General features: G+C 38.2%; 2 protein-coding genes across 3 annotated transcripts; one reads left to right on the top strand and one right to left on the bottom strand.

The window, feature by feature from the left end:
- Nucleotides 1–800: 800 nt before the first annotated feature.
- Nucleotides 801–4,329, bottom strand: si:dkeyp-73b11.8 (BPTI/Kunitz domain-containing protein). Of its 2 annotated transcripts, none has more exons than XM_031283509.2 (6): nt 4,193–4,329; nt 2,927–3,118; nt 2,125–2,301; nt 1,925–1,969; nt 1,675–1,753; nt 801–1,558 (listed from the first exon to the last, which is right to left on the bottom strand). In XM_031283509.2, the coding sequence occupies exons 1-6, from the start codon at nt 4,257–4,259 to the stop codon at nt 1,468–1,470; spliced, it is 651 nt and encodes a 216-aa protein (XP_031139369.1). In that variant the 5' UTR covers nt 4,260–4,329; the 3' UTR covers nt 801–1,467. The 2 variants fall into 2 exon arrangements, with proteins under 2 accessions (XP_031139369.1, XP_035858823.1); XM_036002930.1 differs by having other exon boundaries at nt 2,927–3,121; nt 4,199–4,324.
- A 1,399-nt stretch (nt 4,330–5,728) lies between these two features.
- On the top strand, nt 5,729–15,287 carry ca12 (carbonic anhydrase XII). The gene is made up of 9 exons (XM_031283503.2): nt 5,729–6,007; nt 6,363–6,383; nt 9,242–9,421; nt 10,556–10,698; nt 12,487–12,582; nt 12,652–12,715; nt 12,916–13,073; nt 13,204–13,330; nt 13,951–15,287. Exons 1-9 carry the CDS (start codon nt 5,944–5,946, stop codon nt 14,595–14,597), a joined length of 1,500 nt encoding a protein of 499 aa, XP_031139363.1. The 5' UTR covers nt 5,729–5,943; the 3' UTR covers nt 14,598–15,287.
- The last annotated feature ends 6,603 nt before the right edge of the window (nt 15,288–21,890 follow it).

Here is a 21,890-nt window from a genome sequence, read left to right as displayed (position 1 = left end):
ACAAATAAGAAAGTTACTTTTTAAATCTCAAGATTTGCATGTTATCAATTCTTTTGGCATCATGACAGCAGCAGACAACTGACATTAATTATTTATGTACGAGTTATGATGGTTGGCTTGAATATTTTGCATGTACGGATTTCAACAATGAGGATTTTAAAGTGAGTTTGAGAGCAATATGACTTATTTAAAAAGCAATTTTATCCATTTTGATTACGAAAAACCTTTATTTAACTCACATATGATTGCTTCTACAATGATTAAGTGGACATAAACAGATGCCATGAACATTGTACAGAGTGCCTGGACATTCTTTTAATCATCAAATCAATGATAATAATATATAATAATGTACACCACATACAACGAAAAAAAAAAAATGAAACCCACATTTCCTATAAAATAAGACACTGTTTATGTGATTATTCAAAACTGATACAAAGCACGAGCATTTGATAATACAGCAACACATTTTAGGATAAATGTCAGAAAATGTGAAAGGTTGTTTTTGACACTTTTTTGTTGAGATGTTTACAGCCTAAAACAAAATATTCACAAATGCTGAGCATGAGAATAACAGTGTGCAGTAGGCATCACTTCACAAACAGCTCTAAATATATGTGTTTTGAATTGGCACGTGCCTTCAGAAGACTTCAGACAGCTTTCACCAAACCTTTGTGCCAGATGAAACGTTGCAATAGTTGCGAATGAGGCCTCATCGTTAAAAGCATTTCAGGTAATTGTGCACAAGCAGATGAGTACCTGAACTTGTGATGATGCAGTTCTGATGATTGCTTCTAATGTAAATATGTAACGTAAATATTTCCCTAAAGTCTTGATTTGTTTTTTTTTTAAGGCAGCACTTAACAATGAATTTCATTAATAATTGATCTGCCGACTGAATTCATTATATGAAATTTGTGAGAATGTCTATCACAATTTCCTGGGTCCCAAAAGTTTTTGTCCGACCAATAGTCCAAAACCCAATATATATTCAGTTTACTATCACATTAGGCAAATAAAAGCAGAAAATCCTCACAACTGAAAAAGCTGGAACAAAGGAAACATTTGCCATCTTTCCTGAAAAAATGACTTCAACAATTAATTAATTATCAAAATGGTTGCTGATGAATCAACTAATCAATGAATTGACTATAATCGTTTCAGTTCTGGTTTCTTTTGATTACACTCATCAGACTCATCAGATTTATTTGGGGTTGCGGAATGAAAATACACGGTAAAGCTCCAAGGAAAAAATACAAGAAACATTACTTTGCACATGTTTTAAGTGAAACAAAAAAAAAATTGAACAAAATTGTAGTTATTACATGTCAGTAAAAAAATCTGAATTGAACATAAATGTTATAATCAGTTGATATGTTTGGTATCAAGACTAGTAGAGTTAATAATAATACAAAACCAAACTGATGAAAACTCCACATGTTGCTATTGAGGTGACATAACTTTCTATGCCATTTCAATCCCCTTCTCCTGAAGAGGTGTGCCAGACTGGGGGTCTTTACTTTTCCCTGCTGCCTTCTTCTTGGGGCTCTTTTTCCTAAAGAAGTATATTAAGATAAATTACAGGAGAGTCATTAACTGTAAGTAATGTTATTGCTTTTTAGTTTAATTCTTTATGTAAAACAAAAGACAAAGAAAAATAGTCTTACTTACTTTGACTGAACGGTCAAGACAATCACAGTTATTAAGACGGCGGCAATAATGACAGCAAGCAGAACTCCACAGATGATTGCTGTTAAGAGGACACATTAGTAGGATTTATGCTACTATATACTAACATTCAAACAAAGTACATAACAAAATTACAGAGCCTGGTATATAATGTGTAAAAACTAGCTTGGACTAAAACAAACCCAACTATAACAATATATATTGCGCTCAAGTTTATTGTGTGTCTACTGACCAATAGGAGTGTCTGGCTCCTCCTCCTCTTCTTCCTCGCCATCATCTTAGAACCAAAACAATTTACATCAGCATGTTAAAAAACATATTATTGTATCATATTTTAATACTGACTCGTTTGTTTCAAAACATGCATTGACATATTGATGTATTAACATGTACAGTTATACTGCATACATAAGACAATACATTAGTGCTCACCATGGATGCCAGCACAGGTGGAGTTGCAGCTGCCCTGGTCAAAAAATCTGTTTCCGTTTCCGATGCATCCAGTCCAAAGGAATTTTTTGCATTTGTCATGAACAGAATCGTAGTAGTATCTCAAAACCTGAGCACTGCATTTACCTCCAGCCTTTTTTAAGTGGCAAGCTTTGGACGCTGTGAAGAGAAAACATCATCCTCATTAGAACCATTGATACAGCAGGGTATTATCAGGCAGTTTATTAAAGTCTCAGGTGTATTTGTTCATATTTTCATCTGTCATGAGTAGTCCTGCTCTTTCACCACTTGGTGGCGTATTGCTAACACTCTGACACATGCTGACACGTTACTTTCCTGCAGCCTCTGAACAAATCAAGTCATCAAACAGGTGGACAAAGTAAAACTCAATATCTGGGTCTATTAAACTGACACGCAAAATAGCATTGGTATTGATATCATGTATTTGCGTCATATAATAAACCTGTCCTTTTTCAGACAATAATAATCTGGTTAAGGCAGATCTCAAGAAGCCACCCCTCCCTCTCTCTTTCAGTTGTAACCGTGAGGCTTGATGAGGATGTAGTGTTTTCTTTTATGGTCCTTTACGCCATAAAACTACCTCATTAGCCAGTTTATGTTCCAAAGTCCTTAGACAACTGCCAGGAAGGACAGAATTTTTTTTTGACTGGGTTCATCTTTTAGGCGGTCTTTGAAGTTACAGTAGACATTTTGCATATTTAAAACAGAGTTAGTGGTGAATGCAGACAAATTGTTACATTACTAGTGTTTAAAACCATCTTACCATCCATGGGGTAGATATTCTCTGCGTTGACGGAACAGTTTCTTATGCAATCTCTTTCATTTAGAAAACGGTTGGCATTTCCTCCTATGCCTCTGTATAGGAAAGGATTGCACTCATCCTTGGTGTGGTCATAATACAAAGCAAAGTTAAAGCTTGTGCCTTCACCTTCATCAGACGGCAAACGACAGAAATCTGTTGGATGATAAAAAAAAAAAAGATATACTGTTGGTTAGATAACTTTTATTTGCAAAACTTGATGGTCTGGTTTTCAGCACAGTATTGGGGTCGGAAATACTATTGGCTACAGAGAAAGCTGGTAAGGTGACTATTACTTCAGCACATAACTAATGTTTAACTAACCTCATCACCAGATACCCACTCCCTCTTTTTATGACGGCAATAAAAAGTGTCATTCATTTATGGTGCATTGTCAGTCCCGCCCTTCGTAGATTTCACAGAAGGGAAGTGGTTTCAAATGGTTCTTTTAAGATCAGACTTTTCAACTCAAATTACACTGATTTTGGAGGGAGACTAACTAACTGGCTATTCCTGGATGCTCAAAATTTGTGCTTCTCCAACTCACAGCTGTGACATGAGATGAAGCTGCAGGTTGACATAGTTCCGCTCATCATGCTCAGACTCAGACAGAAATGATCACAGTGTTTAAAAGTGTAGAATTATAGAGAAAGGAATTATCCAGTCAGCTTAACACAATCATTAGCAGTGTGTAAATAACATTTCAAGGAGAGTAAATGTCCGGTAATACCAACTGTTCTTCTTCTTTGGTCAAAGCTAAGGACAATCATTGTTGGCAAAAAAAAAGGTAAAATGCAATTATATTCTGCTGAGAGATGCATGCTAGACTTATATAATGTACTGAAACATTTTTCCAACACTTTTTTGTTCATCAAGTCTATTGATTTTTATTTTTGCAGACATCCCTTTAATTGTATATGATTCAGCCTAGTTTTTTAGTCTTCTGCCAATGTAACCGCCATGATGCTGTGAAAGGACTGATGGTAAAACCTCCTTGATTCAGTTTCAGTTGAAACTAAATAATTACATTTAAGTGAAAACATTGACAATCATATACAAGATACATAAAACCCAATATTTTTGCAGTAATGTAAACAAAAAAACAGCAATACAAATAGCTAACACTTGTTAATTTTTCACTAAAGAAGAGCCTGTGTATTCAATAGTAAACCTCTGTCCTATAAACCATTGGTTATGGTTTTAAATTAAGACGAAAACAGTTTGATGTACCTGGAGGATTTGTATGGCTGACGCAGAATGCAGCAAATGCAATCCCCAAAAACAACAGGTGCTTCATCTTGCTGCTTGTCTTTGTGCTGTCTTTGCTGGAATGAGTGAGGGTTGTAAACTACAGTGGGAGTGGGTTGTGATCATTGACCTTTGGACCGACACTTCCCTAATGGTGACAGATGTAAGTGAAACAAAAGTTAACGGCAGGGATAGTCAACTTCCTCTTTTTTATTACTGTATAAGGTAAGTGTTTCTTATATGCTATATTAGGGCGTAAGCAAGTATAGCTAGTTACATATAGGCTACAGATCAATATGCAATAGCGTGTGATAATATTGCTATTGTTCAGTGTTTTGTTCGAAACACCTCACGCCTCATTCAGGGAACATTCAGACTGCAGTTAAACATAATACCTGCACAGCAGCAACATACACAAATTAGCATAGATTGGCATATTAACCAACAGTTACATTGTAGATAGCTTATATGTTATTTTTTGTCATTTTATGGAGCATGTCGAGACCTTATGCATCAAAACTGAGATTACCTTAAGCAATTTAAATGACTGCAAATACAACCAAGAGAGCATTTTTCGAAACTTAAAATCCTCCTGCCATAGAGTTAGCTCAGGAAGTTACTCTATCCTCTTATTTTGGCTGAAATAAGTCCATTTTCCATTCTCACATTGTAAGGCATTCATCTTTAATGTGTGATAATCCTCATCATGAGCCAAGTTAAAAGAAAAAAACTAATTGTAATTATTTTGTCTTCTATGTCTTCAAAGAGTATGAAGTAAGATAGATAGATAGATAGATAGATAGATAATTTGTGTCATATCTGAGTTAAAAATTAGGCTACGTGTCCTTCAGTTGAAAATTCCAAATGTGTGAATAGTTTTTGCTTCTAATTTTGATTTAAGTTTCCACATTGCACTTGTGTAAGTTGCATATGCCTACCATGATTGGCTGTAATGTAACATCATGCTTGTATCTTAAATTCAGATTTAAGGTAAGCACAGAAACTTGCCCCCCATAGCTGATGAATGTGAAAACAAATTCGCCACGTGCTTCTGCACAGTGAAGCTCAAAGTGAAGTAGGCTATCAAAAACACATTTTTGAGTGGAGGGTGGCTAAAAGAAATTCTACATAGAACTAAATGTATCAGTGTATATCATTTAACTTTGACTCTAGCACCAGAGCAATTAAACAACCAAACCTTTTTAACTTTGAGAAAAATAACGTGCATTTTACAGTGTTTGAGTGGGGGAACTTTATGAATGTCATATTTTGACAGTCAAGCCATTTTGCTAAAGGGTGACATATTTTGATAGTTTAGCACAAACAGGTTGCTACTTAGTAGTGTGCAGGTCTTATATGGACCACCTCACCTGTCAACATTTGGTCAACCCATCTGTCACAGAATACGAAGGCTCGCATATTTCTGTGTAACACCGTCGCACGTGCTTGCCTCACAGTTTCCCCGCATCTTTCGTCCGCCGGCAGCTTGAGCCCTAAATGAGTGACTTCGCTTGGATGCGGTCGCCGCCGTTGAGCTGTCACTCTCCAGTGACCCAACGTTTCTGGAGGCTGGTTATGTTGTTGCTCTGACGTCAGCGCGAGCTACAATGGAGCTGACAACGTGAGTATAAAAGCCGGTTTGAAGGCTGACGTTCTGATGCTCCAAGCTTCTGCTTTGCACCGGGTTAACATCAGACTAGGCTACTGCATGAGGGAGGGCTGAGGGGATCAAAATGCACTTTCTGAGCTTCACACCCATCGTCGTACTACAGCTGACTTTCCTCTCTGTACTGCATGGTAAGTGTAAAATATAGCCTAGGATGCAGATACTTTGGATGCACTTTTAGATGTGTGTTAAGTAGAAAGAAGAAAATGTTTGGGCCATTTAACACTTTGCAAGCTCTTGAGTAGAAAAGATGCTTCACCCTGGCAAGTGTCTCCATCCACCTGCTGCACGTACTCTTTGGAGGAATGAGGGAGACACTTGTTTCTGAGATGAAATGTCTGTTCCAAATAAATGTTTTTATTTTTATTTTATTTTTTATAAAATGACTATTATGCTGCATCCTGTAACGTGTGGAAGTGTAGTTATTCTAATATATTTGAATGTAGCCTACAGTGGGACCAAATATTTTTTTCCTGTCTTTTTCAGGTCACAAATGGACATACAGTGGTAAGTCATATAATATTGTCCACATAATTTGTCAATAGTAGATCATAAAATGGATATAGCTATATATCTTTTTTTGTATTTAGATCCATTTTTCACATTTGGTGCAATCCCAGTCTATGTGCACTTATTAGGTCTTGATCACTCACAGTAGTATTCTATCCTTGAACCAGCATTAACCGAGTGAGTGTTATAATTCAGTTTGATGCAACTCTCTGATTGGCAATAACTCTGAGTCAGAGAAGATGCTAATATTGTTTTGCCCCATGGCAGTGCTTAGAGCTGACAATGCCACATAAGACGAAAGTGATGACAGTGTTGAATGCTTTCTGATTAAGAGGAAAAAGCCCTCTGTGACCTTCTTTGACTTCCATAGACAACCAGCACTGACATCCCCCCCTGTCCCCTCGTGTGACTGTAGAGTTCATTACAGACTCTGTAATTACATTTTATAAGTGGCTGACTGCTTTTGTCTCATGCCTTAAATTCTATGGGCAACCATGACTATCTCTGTGCTCAGAGCATTGTGTCACTGCTTCTCCAAAGTCTGTCACATTCAGGGACTAAATGTTAAAACCAACAAGTAGGCAGGTGAAGCAAGTCAGTGCAATTGTCTTAACTATTTCTTTAGACAAATATTAAAACACACTTTTGACTACTTGAATCATTGGTCAAACCTACTGTCCTCCTTTCAAGATACATTTATGGTGTACACATCCTTTCACAGACACATCAGGGATAAATAAGAAAAGAGCTACTTCCCTACACAGTAATTTATGGTCAAATAATTATAGTTGGAGGAAATTATACTTGTTCAATCCAGACCTCTAAGAGAGGCTGAGCCACTCTGTATTTAATTACACCATTGGCTTGGCATTAATGGGAAAATGGTCCTTTGTGGATTCTACTTACACACCTGTTAATCCCCTCTCTGTGGAAATTTGGAAAATTGAAACAACACCTTATCAAACAATGGAAAATTAGATTAGGAAAATGTATAATGTATGTGTCAGTATAGGGGAATACCTTAATGATGTGGCAAAATAAATGATTCACCCTTTACTGTACTTTGCCAAAGTTGTGTAAATGTAAACACTTGGATCCTTCCAAAAATGCATACAGTGCATGATACTTAATACAATACAATAACCAAACAATCAGAAACCTGTGCTATTCTTAATGATAACAAATTAACTCGGAGTAAAAGTGGGAAGGTTTGTGATGAGGAAAGAAATGTAATATATATATATATATATATATATATATCAATTTAAACCCTCTGGCCTCCTTTGAAGTGCAGCGTGGTGGATTTCATCCTCAGTTACAGTCAAACCCTCAAGATGCCTTGTCATAGTAGTCAGTAGTCTTGAGGGCAGGTAGCACTTTCTGTTGACGGGGCACGGCTGAGTCATACGATTTATCTTCACCTCAACATTCCACTCTCTGGCAGAGGACAAAACAGTAAACCTTAACATGGGAGTACAATAATGATTGTTGATATGATGATGATGATTACTGTAGTTTTCTCACCCTGCTCTACTCTTGTTTTTTTTTTAACATAACAATCAATGTTATGTTGTACCGTTTACTTAGGCTATACAAATGTTCTTATTTAACATTATTTTTACATAAGAAAGGTCCCATATTTAAAAGAATTACCCCTGAAGTCCTATATGTTCTACCAAGGACTGCCAAGGGGCCACTGAAGGCCATTATTAACGGGCAGAGTGGGTTTAATTAAAACAGCAAATGAAGTGGACACTGAATAAATATAGCCATACAAGTAACTTTCTTCCTTATTATAATGAGGGTTTGCCTAGATTGAACTTTGCTACAAACAAGTATTCAGTGATTTCACAGCTTCACTTCATGCCTTTTGGCATGTCTTGTACAATCAATCCACATTTGTCTTGGAAAAAATTTGTTCAGTCAGGGTTGGGGCAGGCCTCATGCTGCATCATTCATATTAAACCACAGTCAGCTGGCATATGGTGAATGGTGGATTTTTGTTTGATGAATTCTGGGTAGATAATAAATCAGTGGCAAATATGCAGAAGTGATGAGAGCTCTGGTACGTTCAGAGCCTTTTGTGCCATTTTCTATTTAGCTACAATGATGGTATTTGAGATTTGATAGGGTTCATTCATCACAAACTATGAACCTCATTTTATACTGAGCACCATGTTTGAAAAGCTCTGCATGAATCCTCACACTTCAGTCAATGTACTGAGTAAAAATATTAGAAATCAATTTATTTTCTTCTGCATCATTTCTCATTAATATTTCTTTTTCTCTGTTGTATTATCTCCAAGGACATTGCCTCTGCAGACATACAATTGAGAAACCCCCTCATCCAGCTGAGGTCACTTTGTAAACTGCATGACTTTAACTGCAAATGTGGCAGTTTTTGGTGTCCTGTGCTTTATAGAAACCTCTCATTTGGAGAGAGACAGTGTTCTCACTGACTCTCCCCGCAAACAACAGCCTGGTTCTGCTTTAGAAAGGGCCAAGAGCGCAGCCGCGGGCCTCTCCCATGCCGCCTTGTGCATAGATAATAATACTACACTTTGATTACAGATAAAATGCTCTATAGGCCAAGGACAAGCCCTGGCCCTTTTTGGATCCATCCTCTATTCAACCTTACACTGAGGCACGCTTTGCTCATTTGCCCTTTAAAATGGAACCGTTTAACATTTGAAAAGTCATGCATTGTATCCCTGCCAGTGCTCTGAGGTGAAATACACTTTGAATGAACGATTAGAATATATTTAGTAACACCATGTGCAGCATATTAAAATAGTGAAAATTAAACATTTTTATCAGTGTTTCAATGGTAATCATTTACATTGATGCTGTTGCAGGGCCAGACGGAGAGCACCACTGGCCCAACCATTATCCATATTGTGGTGCAGCTTTTCAGTCTCCAATAGACATCAAGTCAGAGCTGCTAAGGTTCGACCCAACTTTACGTCCAATTGAGATTCAAAACTACAACCTGTCGCTCAATGAGCAACTTACACTTGGAAATAATGGACATTCTGGTGAGTATAAATCATTAGTGTTATCAACAAAATACATTAAAGTACGTCAAAATAAATGTTTATTTTAAATAAATGTCATCACAGGTAACAAAACTATCTATTTATTAACTAAGCAACTATTTTTCAAATCAAAGTGATGCACTGGTCAATGTATTCATTGGATGTGGTCCCACATAAATGTGGTGGAGTCTGTTCTTGCTGTAAAGACCTAATTTCTGGGTCAACCTAAAATAAATGATAGGAAGATCTTCTGCCACAGCAATTTTCCAAAATCACTCTCTTATTATCTTAGATGCCCTTCCAGCCAAAGAAAGAGCTCCATGTTTTGTCTGGGGAACTATGAACAGAGATTAGTCATCTGTTCTGCCTCTGCTGGGTCTGATGCACCTTAACAAGAGAAACCAGCTTAGGTTTAATGTCTGATATCTATTGCCTACATAACACAGTCTTAAATGTATTTGCCAAATATAGCAATCAGAACATAAACAACCATGCCCATGTGCCACAGAAAAAAATGTTTGCATGACTTATGAATATGATTATTCCACCAAATTATAGTTTGTTGAATGATTTGGTTTTGTTTGAAGAGTTTGAGGAAGTTTCAGTCAGAGAAAAGTGAGGTTGTTTGAATTGTGGCACTAAACCACAGAGCTGGCGTCATTTGTTTCTTACATGTTACATTAAGCATGATGTACAAATTGCTGTATATGTGAAATTTCAGTGGCAATTCTGAACAATGCATGTAATGTCTGCCTCGTGTTATTAAACTGTTATTTAAATTAAATGTGCAAAGACCACCAGCGAAATGCTTATGTGTGCATGCCCGATGTTGTATCTCAAGACAAGCTGAGCAGCATCATCAGCATGACGTGTGTCTGAAATAAGCTGACAGAGGTTTTTTCACTTGTAATCATTGGTCACACACTGACAAACACACGGAAAGCGCCCTGCGTCACTTCAGCATAAACTACACATAGCTACACAGCTTTTGTAAAAGGACAGCAACAGAGCGGACTATGCTGGCTTTCTCGGTTTATATAAAGTTGATGTTTCTTGATACCCTGATGTTAACTGAAGTAACCCCCTACCCTGCTGTGTTATGTGTGGTGGCGTGTCATGTCTTTTGAAACGCAGTGCAAATATCACTGCCCTCTAAGATGCACATCTCCAGCCTGCCTCATCGTTACACTGCAGCTCAACTTCATTTCCACTGGGGCTCTTCCAGCAGACCTGCAGGCTCTGAACACATGGTGAACAGTAGGCAGTGTGCAGCAGAGGTAAACAATGCAAACAGCTCTTCTTGCTACCCACTATTAATGGAAAAGACACTGGTGGAAAGTAACTAAGTACATTTACTTGAGTACAATTTCAAGATACTTGAACTTTACTTGAGTATTTCCATTTTTGCTACACTCTAAATTACTAGTGGAGTGTACTTTTTACTCCAATACATTTACCAAACAGTTGTAGTTAATAGTTATTTTGCAGATTAAGATTTTACATGTAAAAGTTACAGTTTATACACTATGATTCATTGTTATAGAATACACCACTCCATAATAAAAAATATAATATATCACTTAATATAACACTCTGAATGGCGCCATTTTGCGTGAGTACTTTAAGTACATTTTGCAAATAGTACTTGACTTAATGTATTTAAGTGAAATGATTAAATGATTATTAAATGATAAGATCTTGTTAGTTATCAGCAATTAAGCAGGTCTTTCACTTATCTGCAGCGTCAGGTGACAGCCTCTTTGACACCAGACAAATGATGTAATACTTTATGGCTTAAACATTTGACATTTGACTGGCAGAGGAATCGGAGACACTGATTCTCTTCAAGGCTTACCGACGCTGCTTAAGCTCAAATGCTCTGCATCTGCATATCTCTGGTCCAGTTCCTTGACACTGTGGCAGGCATTCAGTTGACATCCAATCAGACAGTTTCAGACAATGCTTATTATGCCTCTTCTTCTTCCACTATTGTGTGATTGTATATAACACATTCTAATTAAAGTGACTTAAATCATACATATCAAATAAGCATATTGTATCACTTAGTTGCACAAACACTAAAAGGCAAAGACATAATTCTAGTCAGCCTCAGGATGTACAGTATGACAGTGTGTCTTATTTCTGCAGGATTTAAAGGGATTAGAGTACCAGACTATTATATGCTTTGGTTTTCACCCACCTCAGGAAAAGAGTGGCTGTCTGTGCTATTAAATGTGTCAAGCCCTGTAAGCAGTTTTCACACACTAGTTTGCTCTATTTACTTTGGTACTTAAAGTAAAGCAGACAGTAACGTTTAAAAGTAAGAGTCTCTTTTATGATATAAACCAAAATAGGATACTTTTTTAATATAATTTGGTGTTGAGTTACAGTGGGTAGAAGCTGAAATGTTTACAACCTGTGTGCTTTTATGTGACCATGCTCAAGTTGCAGCACAGCCACATGTGAGTTGCTGCGGTTTGACCTGAAGTTCTGAGTGGACACGTCGAGAACATGCATCTTTTCAAGTCTCTCCAGACTCCAGAACCACAGTTCCTTGATGACATGTTGTTTTGGAGGGATGGAATGATGGGAAATGGAACATTTCCCCAGAAATAGTTCAAATGTCTACCTTAATTCCCAAGACTGAACAAAGGCTGAAAATACAATTTTGTCACATCTCCAGTGTTTCTCATGTGCTTTTGTCATAGACTTGCTGCCAATATTACATCCCCTAAACACCACCCACTATTTACAATCCAGTTAACATCTACGGTGCATGGAACAGGTGTTATAACCTTGAATCATAGTGTCTGTTATAGCACTTTACACAGCATTTTCCAAAGTGTTTCCAAAAAATAGTGTGAGAGTGATCTACATCAAATAATCCAGACTCTTTCCAACATATCTGACGTCTTATCACTTACTTTTCCCCTTGGATGTAATAAAGAAACAAATCAGATTTTTCAACCAATCATCTCAAGGTTTTGACTTTTGCAACTACATGCTATTTTAGTATTTTTTGTTTCTTCCACAGGGTCTTTTCTTATTTCTCTTTTCTTTCACAGATGCATGTAGTGCACTTCAATTCAGACAAGTATCCCAATATGTCCTCAGCTGTAGACAAATCTGATGGCCTGGCTGTGCTGGGTGTCCTGATTGAGGTGAGACATTGAGGGGGGTGGGGGCGAATTTGTGTGGAGCAGAACCATCTAACTATGTTTGTCATACAGATTGGAGAGTTCAATCCGGCCTTTGAGCAGTTTCTGAAGTTCATCAATGGTATCAAATACAGGGGTAAGTCTAAAGTGATGATTTTATTTTGTAGTTTCGCCACAAGTAATGAGTATGAGTAGTGAACAATATCAGCTCTAATTCTTTCTGGGTTTTGTGTCAGAATCTTCAAAGACTTTATCAGCTCTTTCATGTGGCCATTCTGGATTTTACTTTGACCTAAATAGTTGTTAAACGGTTACAAATTACTTCTGTTCTGGCAGATCAGAAAGTGCAGGTGCCCGGTTTCAACATCAGAGCACTGCTGCCTGCACGTTTGGATGAGTATTACCGCTACGATGGGTCACTGACGACTCCTCCATGCTATCCCAGTGTCCTGTGGACAGTGTTCAGGAATCATGTCACAATATCTCGCAAACAGGTGCTTCTAAATTGATTTTGTAGTCATTTTAATATGGTCTGCCCCTTTAAATTTAACCTTAATTTGTGTGTTGGTGAGGAAAAATGCAGATCTGTGCATAACATGCTTTTGTTTTGTTGTGTCTTCTTAGTTTATGACCCTGGCAACATCCATCTACTCCACCCATGCCCAGGAGTCAGCCCCTGTGTCTCTGAATGGCAACTACAGGAAACCGCAGCTCGCAGACAGCCGAGTTGTGCTGGTATCTTTTAAGGAGGGTAAGTATGGTCTTCAAAGTGGGCTTGCTTTAATGTTTGAGAATGATTGCAAAGGTTGCATGAATGACATAGCCACTGCGCTGCTTTAACATGGCAAAAGGACACGTTTGAATGATGTATGGACATTTTTTTCAGGGCTGTCACACTTTGTTTGCTTTCACGTTGTCTTCCTTAATCATCTTTAAAGTTGATTGACTTTGATGAGCTTTTGGGAAAGTAGGCCATCTTTTAAACAGCAAATTAACTGTACCCTCTGACATATTGAGAAAGTCTGTATTTAGTCCTCCTTTAAAGGCTTACTTTGATGTGGTTGACTGGTTTACCACTCTGTATGGTATTTAGCTCCATATTGTTAAGTATGAATGTGCATGTTTTCCTCATTTTCAAAGCTTCCTTCTCAGAGCTTTGCTTTTCTAATGGCACGTGTTTTGACACGTCGTGTGGAATCCTCTGCTTTTATCTTTGACGAGCTGCATTTAGCAGGCGATGGCTTGTGCTTTTAGTTTATTGCTACAGGCAGTGCTGTTGCATGCTGGCCGTGAAGGCCCAAAGTCGTTCCAAGAAATATCCCACTGGCTGGGATGTTTAACAAGCTGTGATTGACTGTGTGTCTGATGCAGGCAGAGGACTGCAAGGTACTCTTACAGTCACATCTCCACTCACTAGGAAGAAAATCGTTCAGCAGCTACTGGTTGGTGACCTAGCAGACCTGGCTGATGAAGGGCTCTATCAGCTCCTACCAAGTGGCGCAGAGAAACTTAATGCTGGCAAGAAGAAAGACCTCAAGAACCAACAGAGTAAGACTTTGGCCAAACAACAAACGCTGAATCCATCCCTGTGGAAGAAGAGCCAAACATACCCCTCTGTGGGAAAGTTTGGGCTGGCTGAAGATGCACTGTGCTACGTCTCACTGGAGCAGAAAGTTCTGCATCAACTCAAACCGTCTCATGCTCAGAACGAGCTGGTTGAAGCTTTCAGAGATGCAATTTTCCCTGAGCTCAACCTCAAGAGCTACCTGGACTGTAAGTCAGACTTAGCACTCCCCACTATCAGACGCATTCTCCGTGGACGGCCAACTGATGAGGCTTTAGAGTTAGAACGCTCTCTGACAAAAGCCTTGATGAATAAGAGAAAGACTTCCACATCAATCAAGCAAAGTGTGCCAGTGACAAAGTATGGCAGTTTCTCCCCTGCTACTGTACCCAAGAAACCACACAGTCCGGGTTATCCACATCCTTGGCTTTTGCCAATGGAGTGGGAAGACTAGAGAGCTCCCTGAAATAGTTGCGACCCACATTATGTCACTTTCTGTAGCCGACATCAGTTGTGTGTCCCACAATGAAAGACTAGTTTTCAAGCCACATCCTGCATTTATTTCTCACAAATGTATTTAACATTTTAAATTACGTTTTTCCCAGTATGTGCTCATAATTATGATTTATAACAAAAAAAGTAGTATGAGTTAATTTACTGTAGTTATTGTTTTTTTGCAAACATACACTAATGCATAAGCATTATAACCAGTCATTAGCAATGACTGTGATCAATGCTTTAAGCAGATTCTGAAACGTCAACCAACATCAATATGTAGATTTTTGGATTGAAAATCAGCAAAAATGAGAAACGTTTATTGTTTCACAATGGGCTTGATGCCTGCTGGTATAATTTTACATTCTACATATAGTACAAAAAATGTCTGGCAAAAATATCAATAGTATTCTCTGTATGCCAAGTTCTGTTCTACAGTATGGTAGTTTTGGAGCTATACTAGTAATTACTGTCTTGTACAATATAGAGATGCAACTAAACCAAAAGAATTTGCAAGAGCTTAAGAGCATCACCTCCTGTCATCTTTTACAGTTTGTTCTTCTGTTCAAAAATGCCATTTACAACAAGATAAGAAACAGCTACTGTACAAAGGGAACTATTTTCAATAAAAGCATTTTACACAAAGTGATGAATGGCAAATTTCTTCCCTGCTGCATGTCCAACTTTCACTGAACTAATCTTTTTCAGTAGCACACGGGGCTGAAGTCTGAATTGTGCCAAACTGCCTGAAATAGACTTACTGTCTCATTTAAACATTATCATAGTATGGTCTTTATACATGTTAAGTCATATATGTAGGTCAAGACAATAGTTTAAAAGTTTTAAACAATCTTAACTCTATCCTCCTTTTTCCCTAATACGATTCTTTCGGTTTTGTCATTTTTCAGCCAAAGATATTTTTGAGACATACAGTTGTTTGTTTCATCAACCGGTATTGCTGCCTACAGCAAATGGCCGTTGGGAATGTGTGCCATTCAGAGCAGTCCAATTGCTTGCCCCCTGGAAGTACTACTTGCAGCATTCTTGAGAACCCGCTCATCCAATCGACTTCACACTCAACACTGCACTCCCTTGGGTCCTCAGTAATACACCTGCCAAGCATGACGTTGATGGATGAAAGGTGCTTTTATGCAAAGGACAGCCATATATACATACATACATAGACAGACATTCCTTCCTTTATAGTTAGTTGATGCTGCTACAGTGCCACCTATTGCCAAATGGCACCAGGTTTTGCCACATAGACATCTTATCTTCACATGTCCACCAAATGTGGAGGGAGATATGACATGTTTTGTTACATAAGCCCTGTCCACAGCATTTGCGCAAACTTTGAGGGCCAGCTATAGAAAATTTGTATGGAATATCAAAAATCGGAAAAAAATACACAGCTTGGTCTAGAGACGTTCTGTTCTAAATTTGGTGATGATTGCTCAAAATCTGTAGGTGGAGAAGCAACAAAAACATTTCAAAATGTTGTTATAAAATGGGCGTTTCTGAGAGTAATAGTTCTAAGATTAAAGTAAAGAAGTGGAGTTCATGGTCATAGCGCCACCTTCTGGCCAAACTACATCACATTCAACACTGCACTCCCCTGGGTCACCAGCAATACACCCCCCAAGTGTGAAGTAGATTGGATGAACGGTTCTCGAGATATGTCAGGGACAGACAGCCAGATAGACATTACAGACAGAGATTTCTCGCTTTATATGTAGATGCATTGACTGGGGGACCAAAGTCATTAGGTGAGAGGGCTAAGTAAATGAAGGTATCATCAGCATAGCTATGGGTTTTTTAAGATTAATTTTTGGACATTTTTAGGCCTTTATTGACAGGACAGCTGAAGAAATGAAAGGGGAGAGAGAGGGGGGAATGACATGCAGCAAAGGGCCGCAGGTTGGAGTCGAACCAGGGCCCGCTGCGCCGAGTAGCAAACCCCTACACATGGGTGCCCGCTCCACCAACAGAGCCATCCAGGCGCCCTTATTCATCATCATTAATGGTTTGTCCAAGCGGGTGCATATAAAGGTTGAAAAATAAATGCTCTAAAATCAACCCCTGGGGGACACCACAGGTCAAGGATGTTAGTGTTTAGGGCTAAGACCAGCTGGGATTGGGAGTGTGTGAGTGTGTACTAGACAATATTACCAATTCAGGAATGTCTTAGGACTGGCTACATAGCTGAGATGATTTTACGGACATCATGTTGAAGCAGACAAATAGAATCCCAAGAACAGAAATGAGGTTAAAACCTTTCTGCAACACCAAGTGCATCATGTCTGAATGTGAATTTCTTTGTGTTATCTTTAACACTTTTAACTTTTTTTACTTGTACTATATCTGAGGTGTCTAGTCTTCTGTGAATATCATTTTCGTCTTCTTTTCTCTTCTCTTTTTTTCTCCGTTACTTAGCTGACCTTTCTTGGATAAACACTGGTATGATGCTTTTGTATATTTTGTGCTTCTTTCCTTCTTATATGTCGTCTTTAATTTCATACACAGCATCGAGGGATCCTCCCTTTTGTAGGCCAACCAAAAATAAGACAACATAAGAGTTCAAGTTACCTTCTCACTGTCTGAATTTGTCAACTAACTAATAAAAGAAAAGGATATCAGAAATCATGGCATCAATTTTAAACTAATAGATAACCAAACTAAACCATTAATGGAATAAATGTATATACTGTTGCATAGAGTAGCCTATGATACACTAGTGTGGAATATAACAACATAAATATTTTTTATACCACTAAAACGCTTGCTTTAACAAGTGAAGCTTTTAATTGTTTGGGTTAAAGTTTTGTCGATTTAAAAAAAAAAATTTAATCATTTTTTCCACTATAAAATTGTTAAACTACACACACATACTGTATGTGCACATACCAAATGAAAAGAAATGGAGTAAAAGAGTGTGAGACCCTAATTATAACATAATCTTTTCTGCTTCTGTTGCTCCATGCTATGCAGGTTTACTGGTTCCCATTCTGGTGGGCTCTGCACTGGGACTTGTTCTCATTGTCTCTTTAATGTGCTGTCTATTAAGGCAAAAAAGGTAAGCAAAAGGCAACAACAACAAAACAAGACCACAATTATGCTGGTTGAAATCGCGCTCTGCACTTAAAGGACAATTCTGTCGCAAGACAAACCTAGGGGTTAATAACAGGATGTGTACCCACTCGATCGTTCTCTGGGACATGTTTTCATGCTAATCAAATGTGTTTGTAGCTTGAAACAAGCTAGCGCAGACCGCTGATTAGCTTACAACGCTAGTATTCGGGGCACAGGGAAAGTAAAAACAAATCGCTATTTTATACCACTAAAAAGGCTCAAAATATCACCACACTTCAACGGTAGCATAATGAGGGTCCCAACATGTTAACCGAAGCATTGAGAACGTTGTAAGTGTACAGACGTTTTTTTATTAAAAAAATAGTTTAGAAAGACAGTAGCTCCCAAGACGGTGGCCGCCTGTATACGAGAACGTGACTGTCTTTAGAATCTATCTTTTTAATAAACTGTCTGTAAACTTACGAAGTTTTCAATGCTTCAGTTAACATTTAGGGACCCTCATTATGCTACCGTTGAAGTGTGGTGATAAGTTTTTACTTTCCCTGTGCCCCAAATACTAGCGTTAATAATAAAGTAATCAGCGGTCCGCACTAGCTTGTTTCAAGCTACAACCACATTCGATTACCATGAAAACATTGTCCCAGAGAACGATCGAGTGGGTACACATCTGTTGTTAACCCCTAGGTTCGTTTTGCGCTGGAATTGTCCTTTAATACTGCTTTAAAGTGCTGTTTGTTGAACTAGACAGCTTGTCAACTTCATCATCATTATTAGCATCATCAAGACTTGAGATAAACGCTTGTGATTTGTTTGTCAGAGGGATCAAACCTTGTGGACATCCCAATGTTTGAAGACATTTATATGCCTGAATCCAAGTAAACAAATTTAGAGCTTTCCATGATTTATTTTAGGTGGTGAGGCCTCCATATTTATATATATTTATAAGTTGGACAATTGCAAAGGATAGTTAACCTTAATTGACCTGTAAATCAAGGTTGTTTTTTTTTAAAAAAAGCATCAAAGACTTTATACTGTAGGGGTGGTGTCCTCATTAGTTGAGATTTTGGGGAATGTACAGTCAATTGTGGTGCTCTTAGTCATCCTCGAGTGTGACGTTGCATAAATCATGAGCCCATTTTGCATTGTGGTTTGCTATAAAAGACCATGCCCTGGAGAATATTTTCTTGGGTTTGCATTACTGTGTGACTTGCAGAGATTTTGTGCGGTTTAAATTTGATGAATGCATTTGAGAATTAACTTTTAAATTGGAGAGAACGTTAGAAGAAAGCGTAATAGTTACAGTAACTGTAGCTGCTCATAGCAGCAATAACGAGATGACTGACAAGGTTTTCTTTTTGCAGGACTCTTAAACAACTGGACAAACAAGATAATAAACCTGCTTATCTTTTCAGGTTTTAGTATGCAGGGACCTGAATCCACAGGAGGAACCGTCGGTGTTAGTGCTATAATAACCATTAATAACTTCTACATTCAGGAGGAAACAAATGTGAAGAGGATGAAAATATAAATATGTCAATATATGTCATGTAAAACTTTAGTGGCTTAACTGCTGATTTGAAAATAGAATTAAAGAAAGTTTACAAAAATGTAAGATTAAAGAAAGACATGACATTATGTTTTTTTTCTCAACGTAGAGAGAAAAAAACTCTACGTTGAGAAAAAAAATAATAATATAGTGTTTGAAAGAGATTGTGCTTATTGCAAATCAAACTGAGGCCTTTCTTTTTCATCATCATCATCATCATCAGACAGAATTCACAACTGTTGGGATTTTAATGCTGAAATGGCCAAATATCTTACAAATTATGTTCAATACATCTTTAGACAATATGAAGACATCATACATTTCAACAACTCCTGCTTTCACAAATACATCTGGGGAAAAGAAAAATGTCTTTGAGATAAAATATGTAAATTAGAGGCACTCCAGAGGTAAAATGTGCTTTGAAGCTGTCTCCTCATCAGTGGATATCACTTCTCCTCTTTCATTTATTTATGCTAATGATGCAACATCCGCTTTTGGAGGCTTAGTGAGTCTCATCACCGATGGCTCGGTGGAAGGCTTTCTCCATTAAACAGTGTCATATGTTCCTTTAAATGATCCATCACTTTCTTCCAGCTTCCAAATGATTTACTGCATAGGTTTCTTCACACCAACAAAAGCATCAGCAGCAATTCTCTGTTTGTACATGGCTTACCTCTTGCTCACATATATCAAGGAACTAAATAACAAACATCTTGACAGAAAAAGAAAACTTAGATAAAAGAAATTTACAGCCTAAAGGAGAATACTTCATATAAGAAGTCAAAATAGCATGTATTTCGAGATATAATCAAATTCTGAATGCATTTCGGTTCTTTTATTCCTTAGAGCTAGTGCTGAACAGGACAAACGCAAAGGTGCTGGATACAACTTTGGAGAGAGAGACGAGTACGGCTCAACAGTATAGCCCATCGTTGTGGACCTCGCTTCAACAGGACCATGAGACCATTGTCCCTTTGCATCACTCATTCTGTATTCATGTCCCATGGGTCAGTTGTGGAAGCATGACAGCTTTAAGTAGATCACATGATAAAGTTTGCATGCAGCTCTGGGGTTTTGGAAGCACTGTTTTTTCCTCAAGCCACAGTCGGACTTCCTTTGCTGTGTTGCGGCAGCCAGAACATGGTAGGTAGGCCTCCGTTGCTGTTTTATGCTGTATGACTATTTCCTTAGAGCAAGAGAAACCACTGTCCTCTCTAATCCCCCTATTATTTATCTGACATGATGTGGTGAGTTTCTTAGGGAGAGCTCCACGCACACGCTTCCAGGCAAATACAGTAAGGCCAGAGTTGAACTGCTGAGAATCTCAGGTCAAGTCTGACCGTGGCACCCGTTCCCTTGGGCTGTCCTGGCGTGGTGGAAAGCCCAACCACAGTCCAAACAATAGGGGGATAGGAGTCGACAGACATCCTTGATGGTAGGGTGGCCTAAGTGGGATGGGCTATACCAAATTTCTTCCACCAACCCTGTACTTAGAGCTGCTCTATGGATTTTATGATAAAAGGGCGCTTGGCTCCGTACAAACACACAAACACACAGCTCCTTCCCCCAGAATAATGCTGAGAAAAAAAGAAAGGCTTTTGTGTTTTCAGGCTGCACGTGGGCTGACCCCTAACCCCTGCCCGCCTGTCTGATCACAAGACTCCTGAGAGCCTCTCAGTTAGAATGCAGCCTGTACAGTGAATCATGGGATGGCTAGGGAGTTATTGCATCATCATGTCATTCTCACAGGGTTCCCTTGGCCATTGTATCATCTCTTGTGAGTTTATTATATTAATGCATTTCTTAGGGATCATTCTTGATTCTAGAGTTTATGTTCAGTGTACAGTATTTGCATGTGTATGATGACGTAGAAGGTGACTCATTTACTATAAGACCAGACCTTAGATACCTCGTACTGATTAAACAAGCTATGTGGAAAAAATGAGGAAATGGTAAAGAGAAGCACAGGGTGATTGTTTCTCGACAATAAAGTGTTACGGCAGTGCACAGCATCCTAATGACATTTATCACTCCTCCAGCAGAAGTTTATTTTGCCCGTTCAATGCTGCTTGTGGCCTCATTACACTGTCGATATCCTGTTGCCATATCTCAAAAACAATGTACTACACCATGTGTTAACCTGTAGTTGTTAAGTACATTTTATTTGTGCCATAATGTTCTTCAGTTGTTACTTTGTGTATCATAAGTAAATAACTAATGTTTCAGAATAAAAAATAAAAATATTTATTAAGTAAACAGTAATTTTCGTTGCATTTTATAATTCTCAATGGCAAGTCTCAAATCCAGCAGGTTACTTGAAGCAGCGCCATCTGTGAGCTACAGTCATATTTAACCTATTGATGTTTTTCGACGTTGAATAGCTGTTCACAAAACCCCAAAATAAATAGGTCTGTTTTACACGATTTGACCAATCTTACATGTTAAAAGTAAAAATATGCCCACTGGTGACACTTTGCACAGTTCACGTGTCCTTCCTGACCCCTGAGAGTCAAAAAATGTCACCTTGTTGCCACCATATTATTGCAGTCTATGGTTGCCAGTTGTTGAACATGACCGCCATCTAGTGGCTGCTTGCATTAGGTACAATAACAATAA

This window comes from Sander lucioperca, chromosome 7 (assembly GCF_008315115.2).
Source record: "Sander lucioperca isolate FBNREF2018 chromosome 7, SLUC_FBN_1.2, whole genome shotgun sequence".
Lineage (NCBI taxonomy): Eukaryota > Metazoa > Chordata > Actinopteri > Perciformes > Percidae > Sander > Sander lucioperca.
This window is presented reverse-complemented; position numbering and strand designations above follow the sequence as displayed.